Source organism: Thamnophis elegans, chromosome Z (genome assembly GCF_009769535.1).
Source record: "Thamnophis elegans isolate rThaEle1 chromosome Z, rThaEle1.pri, whole genome shotgun sequence".
In the NCBI taxonomy this organism is placed as follows: domain Eukaryota; kingdom Metazoa; phylum Chordata; class Lepidosauria; order Squamata; family Colubridae; genus Thamnophis; species Thamnophis elegans.
Genome location: NC_045558.1, coordinates 122,751,169 through 122,763,127, shown reverse-complemented (window position 1 = coordinate 122,763,127; position 11,959 = coordinate 122,751,169). Strand labels below are relative to the sequence as shown.

Below are 11,959 nucleotides of genomic sequence, written 5' to 3'. Positions count from 1 at the left end.
TCTCTATTCTCTTTGTTGCCAACTGAAAACTCCCTCCACTAAATTTTCATTCTGATATTGCATATATATATATTTGCCTTAATTTTAAATAAAGTACAGTAGTGTATGCTAGGTGTTGGGTCATAGTAAACAGGTCGGTTTTATTCTTTTTTGTTGTGTTTAAGAATCAGGACAGAAAACTTTTAAGATTTGAGATTTACTTCAGAATAAGTAGTATTCAACATCTCATCTCTGCTTTCTGTCAAGAGTTTCCTGCAAAAGGAAAGCAGGTACGCCCAGGAAGCACTCCCCCCATTGGCACCCCAAAATTATAACATCTTCTGCACTCTAATCTGCTACTATTGGGAGATCATCTTGAGAACCAATTTTGTTGTATTTAAGTACAATGACAATAAAGATTACACTTAGAATCGCCCAATGATTCTATGCAGAATCAGACTTCAGAAAAGGTGTGGACTCTTGGAGTCTGAAGTAAGTATTTTTTCCCCACAAAGCTGAACTAAATAAAGATAGAACATCACAGATGCTGCAACTTGTAGTAAAGCTTGAGGAAATGCTTAATAAACGATACATAGTAAACAGTATTTCCACTCAATGGAAGAAAAAGATAATGATTGGGGAAACGCCATCATCCCTGGTTTATCTACAGTGGTATTTGATAGCAGGCCAGAGAAGATCCTCTGACCTGGATACTGCTGACCTCAACTAATGATTAAGAGCCGGGGTGGCGCAGTAATTAGAGTGCAGTACTGCAGGCTACTTCAACTGACTGCTAGCTGCAAAACGGCAGTTCAAATCTCACCGGCTTAAGGTTGACTCAGCCTTCCATCCTTCTGAGGTGGAATAGCATATTATTGCTATTGTGCAGTGGCTAGAATCCAGTATTGCAGGCTAATTCTGCCCATAGCCAGGAGTTTGATCCTGATCGGCTCAAGGTTGACTCATCCTTCCATCCTTCAAAGGTTGATAAAATGTGAACCTAGATTGTTGGGGTCAATATGCTGACATTTGTAAACCAATCAGAGAATGTTGTAAAAGCACTATGGGGTGGTATATAAGTCTTACGTGCTATCGCTATCGCTAATACATGTTTAATTAGCATCTCTGCACCCTGGTGGCTATCCTGGCTAGAAGTTGTCAGTTGTAGCCCCAGCTGTCTGGATAGTATCAGATAACAAAAAACAGTATAGGTAGCCTTTTTTTCAAGACTGGATTCCATGCTTTATTCTAAGCATACATTTAGGAATCTATGTATCAGGTTTCCCAGTAACAGACTCAAAGCAATCATAACTCTTGAGGCCTAAAATTTCCTCAGTGTAAATTTATTAGGAATATCATATTGGCACAGCTGGTGAAGATTCAACTCTGAAGGACCGGGAGTTTTCCCCACCCAAATCAAAACCCCATGTTCTTGCCCCCAGGTCACAAGTCTATCCCATAGTTCCATCAGGTCAGAGTCCCAGCTCCGGCTGGCTCTTGTTCACGCCCTTCCAACACCTGGTACAGTGTCCTTGGCTCCCACAGGGAAGAATGTTATTTTGACTACACTTCCCCCTCAGCTTTCTCTTACCTCCCCCCGCCCACATCCCCACAGCTTCAACATGCCTGGCTGTGGCAGCCCTGAAGATGCTCCCAAAATGGCTTCAGGGCTGATGCTGTGGTCATTTTTGTTAGTAATAGGCCCCTGCGGTCTAGTATAGATCAGGCTGCAATATATGTGGATCCCCCTCCTGCCTCACTGGAAATCAGTATTTTGACCCTTGTTGGAAAAGATCCTGGCGGGGAACCACTCTTTTGTTCTGGATTCGTTCTGATTTCGTTCACTAGACACTGGTGTAAATAAAACCCACAATAAGAAACCCACAAATGTCCCTTTCCTAAGAAGAGATCTCGTTCTTCTTGAACGCTGCTGCATTTCAGTCAAACAAACAAACCCGGCTCCCAACTTTTTCCGAAGATGCATTTATTAAAAGTGTTTAAAGAAGAACCAATATTTTGAAACAAGAATTATCTTTTTCACTGACACTGACTCCACTGAAACTGAAATTGGCTGCCTCCAAATTCGGTCACAGCCAAATGTTTGGAGATTGCTGGTTGTCCTATATAAAATGCATCAAATTCTCCCGTGCTGGGACATGCTTCCTCTTTCCCTCCTGCCACTTTTTCCTAGCCTCATTGACATCCTTCCCAAATTCCTGATGGAGGCAAGCGAAATCCATGTCGGAGAATCTTCTTTCTGTTGCCTTGCAGCTTGCTTCTTCCTTAGAGTACTGTTGGCTCTTCAACTGGTGAAATTGGCTTTCTAACTCGGTAACCAACGCTCTGAGGTTCTCGAATCCCGCCATGCTCAGAACTCGCATCCAGTTTTCCATGGTCTCTTGATCCTCAGCTGCCATCTTATAGGACTGGTCAGGCAAGTCATCGGGGTAGCAGATTTTAAAAGTATGAGGTTCCGTGGTGGATTCCTGCAATTCCACCCTACAGCCTTCTAACACAATGAGGTGACAAGGACCCCGGTCTCCAGGCTGTTCCCTGCAGATAAGAAGATTTCCTCTGAGCTCACACCAGCAGTGCTGATAGGAAGCGGTGCGGTTATTTTTCTTGAAAAGGACGCCCTGCCAGTCCGGGGGCTGATCCAGGCGGGAAGAGGTAAGGATGCTGGCAATGTGGAGTTTGGTGGCCGACTGGCTCTGAAACTGGAGAAAGAATCATAGAAAGGGATGAGGGAGCATACAGACAAATAACAAGGAAAATGAAGAAGCTAAAAGAGGAACTGAGCTGAGCACTTTTCTTTAAGCCAGGCTTCCACATGTGTGGAATTATATTTCCCCCAGCAACCTGAGCAAGTTATAGTTCATTAGCAAAAGATGTTTAACTCATTAAAGAGCTGTAGTGGTGCAATGGTTAGAATGCAGTGTTGCAGGCTAATTCTGACTACCATCAGCAATCCGATTCTCACTGGCTCAAGGTTGACTCAGCTTTCCATCCTTCTGAGGTCAGTAAAACAAGGACTGAAATTCTGGGAGGACTATGCTGACTCTGTAAACTACTTAGAGAGGGCTGTAAAGCACAGTGAAGTAGTATACTTTAAGAAATGGTAGAAAGCCATTCAAAACTGTCTAGTGCAGGCCTGTGAAATTGGCAGACTGCAGGCTGGATGCATCGTGCACAGGCCATGCCTAGTCCACCTCCGCAAAGGCAAAAAACGTTTGCGATACCTCACGTGATGCGATTGAGTTTGACACCCATGGTCTAGGGGTTTCGAGGCACTAAAGAGAAGTTCCTCCTCTTTGACCATGATGGTGGTGATCATGGCCATGTTCTGCCCCGATCTTCCTCGCAGTTGGAGTTGTGACTCCAAGAGCACTAATACTTTTAGTGCCTCGTGACCTACTATACACAAGGGGACAGAGGGATGTAGCTACTAGAGCATTATGCATTTACTCCATAAACCCTCTTTGTCCATCACTCCAATCTCAGGAATGCTCGTGGGAATACTTCAACCTCCAACACTGAGGTAGCCAACAGCTAACCTAATTTTGACCACAGAGGGGGAAAAAATTACCATTTTTTTCTGTTGCTTGGTTTAGAAGGAGAAAATGGCAGAATTCTTGTCGATTTCACCTAGCGCAGGGAAAAAAAAACATGCAAGTCAAGTTTTCAAGACATTTTAGTCTTTCAACAGTGTTTTTCTTTTTAACTTTGAAAAATCAAGTGCTCTATTTCTTCGATGAAGTTATTCTGTCTTTCTTTTTTAAAGGAAAACAGTGAAAGGAAGGGAGAGCAGAGGTGGTATTCAGCAGGTTCTGACCAGTTCTGGAGAACTGGTAGTGGAAATTTTGAGTAGTTTGGGGAACTGGTAAATACCACCCCTGACTAGCCCCGCCAGCTGATCGGGTGGGAATGGGGATTTTGCAGTATCCTTCCTCTGCCATGCCCACCAAGCCAAGCCACATCCACAGAACTGGTAGTAAACATTTTTGAATCCCACCACTGGGGGAGAGCCATGTTTTTGGGCCACATGCCTCTCCCCTCCTCTTGTCAGTAGGTAGGTTGGAGAGGTGTTTGCTTACCTTGAAAGGAAAGGCAGCAGATGAACCAGGTATTATTGCTAGCACTACCAGACAACACTACTTTTGATACTTAATAGAAAAAGAGGGAGAGAGGGACCTTTCTGGTGAGCGGGGGCAGGAGGCAGAGCAAGGACAACATAATGTCATCAGCAAAGAGGATTAGGGGACTGGAGGCTAAAACATATGAAGAATGGTTGCAGGAACTAGGTATGTCTGGTTTAATGAAAAGAAGGACTAGGGGAGACATGATAGCAGTGCTCCAATATCTCAGGGGCTGCCACAAAGAAGAGGGAGTCAAACTATTCTCCAAGGCACCTGAGGGTAGAACAAGAATCAAGGAGAGAAGCAACTTAGAACTGAGGAGAAATTTCCTGACAGTTAAAACAATTAATCAGTGGAACAGAAATTGCCTCCATAAGTTGTGAATGCCCCAACACTGGAAGTCTTTAAGAAGATGTTGGATAGCCATTTGTCTGAAACGGTATAGGGTTTCCTGCCTAGGCAGGGGGTTGGACTAGACCTCCAAGGTCTCTTCCAACTCTGCTATTGCATTGTATTGTAATGTAATTAAACCACAATTTATTTGGGTTTGGCTGAGGTATGACTTCCCTGGACTCTCAGTTTGATGTAGGGTTAGGACATCAAGCTAGAAAGTAGCAGACCATGAGTTCTAGTCCTGATTTTGCCACAAAGTCAATTGATGATAGTGGACCAGTCACTTTCAGCCTTGGGAACAAGGCAATGGCAAAACACTTCCAAAAACCCTTGCCAAGAAAATTGCCAGGATGTATCCCATTAATCACCAGAGTCCAAAACTGATTTGAAGGCATCAAAAATTGCCAACTTCAGCACCGTGGCATGGAACCTGTCAAACAGCCCTATGTTTTATTGACTGCTGTATAGCAAAGGTAAGCTGAATGGGTGGCAGCACATGAGCACTAACAGGCAGCCAATGATCCGAATCTACAATAATCTCAGAGAGAGATTAAAGAGCAGATAAGAATCGGAAAGTTTTGTTTGAAAATAAAGACCCAGGCTCAGAGCCATGGAAAGATAATGGAAATAAACAGCATCTTCCTTCTGATGGAGGCCTGAATCTAACCTTGACATCTTTAAAAGGTGTGGATGTCAACTAGAATTCTGGGAGTTGAAGTCCACAACTCTTAAAATTTCCAAGGAAGAAAACTATTGTATTAGGAAATGGGGAAAAAAAATAAGGGAAGCAAGCAGAATGTTTTACTTCAGGAATCTGTGTGTCCCAGATTAGGTATACTTCTAGGCAAAACTAACATTTTAAGTTTTATCATGTCTGAAATGTATTCTTTCTCTGCAAGTTCAGTGTTTATATATTTATTTATTTTGCAACTTTATAAGCAGCTACTACTTCTACACTGGATCCAGACCAATGGCTCTGCTCATATTTTCCTTTGTATTTTTCTAAAGTCGCCTGGAAATTGTGTAACTTTATATTTTCCCCTGTTTTTGCCAGTGAATGGCATGGGAGAACTTAAAGCTAAAAATTGTCTTCCTCAAGTTGCATTTAAATTATCTCCAGAGTAGGATCTCCAACCTTGACAACTTTATGACTTGTGGACTCTTAACTCCCAGAATTCCTCAGCCAGCCCATGTTGGCTGAGGAATTCTGGGAGTTGAAGTCCACAAACTCATGTTGACTGAAGAATTCTGGGAGTTGAAGTCCGCAAGCCCATGCTGGCTGAGGAATTCTGGGACTTAAAGTCTACAAGTCGTAAAGTTGCCAGGGTTGGAGACCACTGCTCTAGAAGGACTGTCTAAAGGGAAGAGGAAAGTAACATGCCAGTAAAGGCCCAGGATTAAAGGCCCAGGATTTGGAATTCCAGTTTTTTTTTTCTTTTAAATTGCCAGTCGAGCAACATACTTGTGAGAATCCTCCACCCCACATATGCTGGAGATGGATGCCCCTTTGAAAACACTTGGTGTTGGCAGGGACTACCAAGCCTATGCACCAAGACATGAGACAGAGGTAATCCTCAACTTACAACAGTTCATTTAGTGACTGTTCAACGTCACAATAGCACTGAAAAAAGTGATGTGATCATTTTTCATATTTTATGACCATTGCAGTGTCCCCTTGGACACGCAATCAAAATGTGACGCTTGGCAGCTGGCTCATATTTCTGACAGTTGCAGTGTCCCAAGGTCATATGATCTCATTTTATGACCTTCTGACAAGCAAAGTCAATGGGGAAGCCAGAATACCTTAACAACCGAGTTACTAACTTAACAACTGTGGCAAGAAAGGCCATCAAATGCGTCAAAATGCACTTAACAAATGTTCCACTGTGCAACGGAAATTTTGGGCTCAATTGTGGTCGTAAGTCAAGGACTATCTGTATGGACTGAGAAGGCTTCTAATTTCAAACTTCAGCCTTTCATCCTAAAGGCGCAGTCGGCAGAGGTGGTATACAGTGGTTTGGATTGGTTCGCACAAACCAGTAGTGGAAATCGTGGGTCCAACCACCCGCCTCAGCTCTATGCTGTCCTATTTAGGCACTTTTTAGGCCGGGTGCATACGCAAAAGGCGCACCTGTGAGCAAAGCACATGCACAGAAGGCTGGGCACATGTGCAGAAGATGCACGTGAGCCCACTTCATGCGCATGAAGCATGCCGGCAAGTGGTCGGTGAACCAGTGATAACTAAATGTGTATAACCCACTGCTGTCAATCAGGCCATTACATGGAATTTAAAGAAGAAATGGGATGTAAAAGTAAACACAAAATTGAAAATTGTGGACAATGGAAGGAAAAATACAGTGGAAAAAAAGAGAGAAATGATCTGAATGAGGAAGTACACGAATCATTTCACAAAAGAGTGGTGAAGAAATACAGGGGAATGAAAAGAGACACTGGAAAGTGGAAAGCCTGATGCAAAAGAAATTTAAAATCTATGCTGAAGTAGTACAAAAAAAATGTCATTAAAAAAAAAGTCTAAGCTTTTGAGCACGAAAGGAAAGTGGATTGCAAAGAAAGGGAAAGAGGCCAATTTTGTAATGTTATGTCTCCTAGGTCATATTGCTTAATGAAACGACAGGCTGCCTTCAGACATGCCCAAATGGAGTCTCAAAACTGGTGCGAGATTCTGAGTTTGCAAAAAAAACACCAAACCCATTGTTTCAAAAGAGGCTAGATAGGGCATTTTCAGGGATATTTGAAGTAAATTAATCACAAGATCCAGATAGGGGTAATGAGAGAAAAGTATGACATGCAAGCACTTGCTGAATGTATTCAGTCCTTACCTTTGGTGCCAAATTCATCAGGTTTTCCCCCTTAGATTTTTCACTAGGACAGTTTTGCTTTGCTTTTGATGCAAAAGCAGTAATTTCCTAGATGAAGAGGGTGGGGCTAATGCTCACCTATGTCCTCTCTGCAAGTGCCATTAAAAGTCATTTGATCTCTTAGTTCAGCGTGGCAGAGATAAGAGCAGGAAATGACTTTGATCATGGTTTCTTGTTTTCTTCATCCACACCTACCCACAAGTGAGTTTGAAGAACAAATGGCTAGAAAAAAGGAAGTTAACTTGACCACAAACTAGAGTTCTCACTGGTCCTAAAGAGAAACAGTTTTAGGAGGGAAATAAATTGAATATAACACAAATTGTTCTGCAAAATAGAATCAAACACCTGAGGTACTAATGGTTTTTATAGCATTCTGTTTAAACATTTGGATCTATTGAATTTTGCATGGGTGAACCTTATATTTGTTTGTAGTGTTTTTTTTTCTTTAAAAAACTTTCTATTTTCCTTTTTATTATTCATACTGTAAGCTACTCTGAGATGGCATCATGAAATGGTGAAGTATAGAATGACTAAAATCCTAATCAGAAAAACAATTCTGGAAATTAACTTTTCTGCTTGCTTCTACAGAGCAGGTAGTTCAGCTTCAGAGTTACTGCAAGATAGATGGAGTTTAACTGGTAGGTGCGGTAGTCCTCATTTAGCGACTGCCTCGACCATTTGCAATTATGGCAGTGAAGAAAAAGTAACTTTATAAGCAATCCTTGTATTTACAACCTTTGCATATGTGCAAAGCAAAGGAAAGCTGAAGCATAGTTGCAATTTTACTTAGTAACCAGTTTGTTTAACAACCAAGTTGTTGGTTCCATTTATGGTCGCTAAAAAAGAAATGGGGGGGCACGATGGCTCAGTGGTTAAAGATGCTGAGCTTATCAGCTGGAAAGCGTAGTGTCAGCCCTGGAGCCATCTTTAACTTGGAATCTTCAGGGCTGCCACAGCGGTGGATCAGGAGTGGGGTGGGGTGGAGGGGAGACAGTATGGGATGTATAGCCATAACAACATATTTTCCCTTGGAAGTCAAGGATGTTCAGCCTGCACCTGGGGAGGCATGACTGGGAATCAACTATAATTGGGACAGTGACCTGATTGGACCATGTGGCGCCCATATGGATGCAGGGTGTTAGATACCAGAATCAGTTACAATGGTTTACACCAAGGTCCTCTGTTCCGGCGGGAACAGAGATTCAATCTGATTGGTTGAAGGGTCTGACAGCTCCCTATAAAAGGGCTACTGTCAGGCTGAACCTTCACTGGATTGTACATAGTTGTTTCAGAGTTAATAAAGAGCTGTTGCTGCCTAAGCCTGAGTGTGCCTTTCCTTTACTCGATCTAACACTGGCGACGAGGGTGGTATTGGAAGGCAACTAGGCAAACGAAAAGAGTACAGCAATCCAGCAAGTAAATCCAGCTCAGAGCTCGACACGGCATCAAGCAGCCATCTTTGAGTGGCAAATTCAAATATGCTCAGGGACACAAGATGTCAATGTACATTCCACTGACTCTGTACAACCCAGTCACCGAGCACTGGAAATCCTACATGCTGAGGTTCGATTGCTTCCTTGAAGCCAACGACCTCATGGGCCTTTCTGAAAGCCAGAAAAAGAACATGTTCCTGAGCTACTGTGGACGAGAGGTGTTTGAGACAGCAAAGGACTTATCCGAGCCAACGCTGCTCCAATCGGTCACTTGGTCAGTGCTACAATAGAGCCGAGGTGGCGCAGTGGTTAGGGTGCAGTACTGCAGGCCACTTCAGCTGACTGTTATCTGCAGTTCAGCGTTTCTAATCTCTCACCGGCTCAAGGTTGACTCAGCCTTCCATCCTTCCGAGGTGGGTGAAATGAGGACCCAGACTGTGGGGGCGATATGCTGACTCTGTAAACTGCTTAGAGAGGTCTGAAAGCCCTATGAAGCGGTATATAAGTCTAACTGCTATTGCTACAACAGATGCTGAGGACACACTATGCTCCCAAACCGTCTAAACACATCCGAAAACATGAATTCAACATTCATAACCAGAAAGAGGTTGAATCCATCAATGAATATGTTGTGGCACTTAGAAAAGCCGCAGCATACTGCGAGTTTAGAGATCTCGATGAACTGAAACTTCACCGCATCATATGAGGTGTTCGAGACATTGGCCTGCAGAGGAGACTACTAGTAAAATCTAATCTGACACTCCAAATTGCCTTCATTGACTGCCTAAAGACTGGTCCTATCTCATCTAGTGACGTTGCCCGCCACTCTGCAAAAGACTCTACACTCAAACAGGCTTTGAACTGGGTGTGGAGGGGGTGGCCCAAGGGGCCTGTTGAGTCTGAATTTAAAATGTTTTACTGCAAACGTGATGAACTGTCGGTAATAAATTGTTGTTTACTGTGGGGGGACTGGGTTGTTGTTCCACCCAAACTGCACATTGCAGTATTAGAGGCTTTGCACGTAGGGTATACTGGAATTGTCCGGATGAAGTCTTTGGCCAGGAGTTATGTGTGGTGGCCTAACATGGACAGGGAGATAGAAGAATGGGTGGCTACCTGCGCACCGTGCCAGGAGTCCAGACCAACTCCCCCAGAGGTGCCCGCTAAGGAGTGGGAGCGACCTCAAGCACCATGGTCTAAGGCAGTGTTTTTCAACCTTTTTGTGTAAAGGCACACTTTTTTCATGAAAAAAATCACGAGGCACACCACCATTAGAAAATGTTAAAAAAAATTAACTCTGTGCCTATATTGACTATAGGCGGGTGTTTTTCCCACGGCACACCTTACACTATGTCACGGCACACTAGTGTGCCGCGGCACAGTGGTTGAAAAACACTGGTCTAAGGTACACATAGATTTCGGTGACCCAGTTCATGGCCAGACTTTCATGGTAGTTGTGGATGCCTACTCGAAATGGCTAGAAGTAGTCCTCATGACCTCTACCATGGCAGAAGCGGTCACCAAGGCACTACAGAGACTTTTATCCACTTACGGCCTACCCGATGTCTTGGTCTCTGACAACAGCCCCCAATTTACGGCTATGCAGTTTGAGACCTACTTAGCAGCGCAATCTGATTGGTTGAAGGGTCTGACAGCTCCCTATAAAAGTGCTGCTGTCAGACTGAACCTTCGCTGGATTGTACATAGTTATTTCAGAGTTAATAAAGAGCTGTTGCTGCCTAAGCCTGAGTGAGCCTTTCCTTTACCCGATCCAACACAGGGGAAGAGACTTTGACTTTACTTTGGGTGGGGAAAACCCGGGGGCTTCAGATTCAGGTTTTCCCAGATGTGCCAATATGACATCTCTAATAAATGCAAGCTTTGTGGAAAACACATACCCTGGAGGTTTGATTTCGTTGAGGGTGTTACTTGGAACCCTGACACCTAGGTTTGAGACCCGAGTGTTGCGTGATGGGTGAGCTCCCGCAACTTGCCTCAGCTCCTGCCAACCTAGTAATTCAAAACCATGCAAAAGCAAGTAAATATGGTTCACCGACAAAACCGCACTCGACTAAACTGCGTCGCTGATGTCATCAACAGGGCGACAACAGCGCGGAGACAGAAGCACGCTGTAAATCCCAAACCCAAAATTAACCCCTAAACCTAAACATAACCCCCCTAAACCTAATCCTAAACCTAAACCTAACCCTAAACCTAACCCTTAACCTAACCCTAAACCTAATCCTAACCCTTAACCTAACCCTAACCCTTAACCTAACCCTAAACCTAACCCTAAACCTAACCCTTACCTTAAGTTGAATCGGCTTGCTTTCAAAGCGCTATTTAAAGTGCCCTTCTTTCTCCGCGCTGGCTGTTGTTGCCCTGTTGATGACGGTTTAGTCGGGCGCGGTTTAGTCGAGCGCGGTTTTGACGGGTCACGAGTAAATATATGTACTACTTTGGTGGGAAAGTAAGTGGTCTGTATGTCTCAGCAAACAGTCATGGTGGCCATATGACCAAGGAAGCATCTTTGGACAATGTTGGCTTCCCTTAGCTAAGAAATAGAGATGAGCACCACCTCCTGGAGTCAGACATGACTAGGCAGGTGAAACCTTTACCTTCTAAACAATAAATAAATCTGACAAATTTTCAATAGTTTAATTTGCATATGTTTTGGTAAATTTCCTCAACCCAGTGTCCTGATGTGTTTGATGTAAATTCTAAAACCTTTATACTGCTTGAGAATTTGTATGTTGTATATGCATGACATCCAACCAAATGGGTGAACTTAATCTATCTGATTATTATAAATATGTGAAAACTGGACTAAGTAAATTATGTATAAATTATCCATGAGAGTGCAAAAACTATTAATACGACAGAATTTGTTTCTGTATATCATTACTCATTCATCTGTGGGGTACCAAATTTCAGTAAGCTGCATTAGGGGGAATAGCTGGAGAATCCTGGCCTTTGTCTCATTCTCAAAAGTTCAACATCAAGTATAGAGAAAAGGCAATTACCACATATCTCACTATAAGGAAGAATAATGAAACCTGTGACTTGTAAGATGATATAGTATTGGATTTAATGCCCATCAATCCATCAGCCAAGTAGTAGTCACAATAATGTAAAACAA

The 11,959-nt window shown here is 43.2% G+C and overlaps 1 protein-coding gene across 1 annotated transcript; it reads right to left on the bottom strand.

The window, feature by feature from the left end:
• Nucleotides 1-1,002: 1,002 nt before the first annotated feature.
• On the bottom strand, nucleotides 1,003-8,556 carry LOC116522881 (sesquipedalian-1-like). Its single transcript, XM_032237964.1, has 2 exons — nucleotides 7,349-8,556; nucleotides 1,003-2,696 (listed from the first exon to the last, which is right to left on the bottom strand). Exons 1-2 carry the CDS (start codon nucleotides 7,364-7,366, stop codon nucleotides 2,100-2,102), a joined length of 615 nt encoding a protein of 204 aa, XP_032093855.1. The 5' UTR covers nucleotides 7,367-8,556; the 3' UTR covers nucleotides 1,003-2,099.
• Between the last annotated feature and the right edge of the window lie 3,403 nt (nucleotides 8,557-11,959).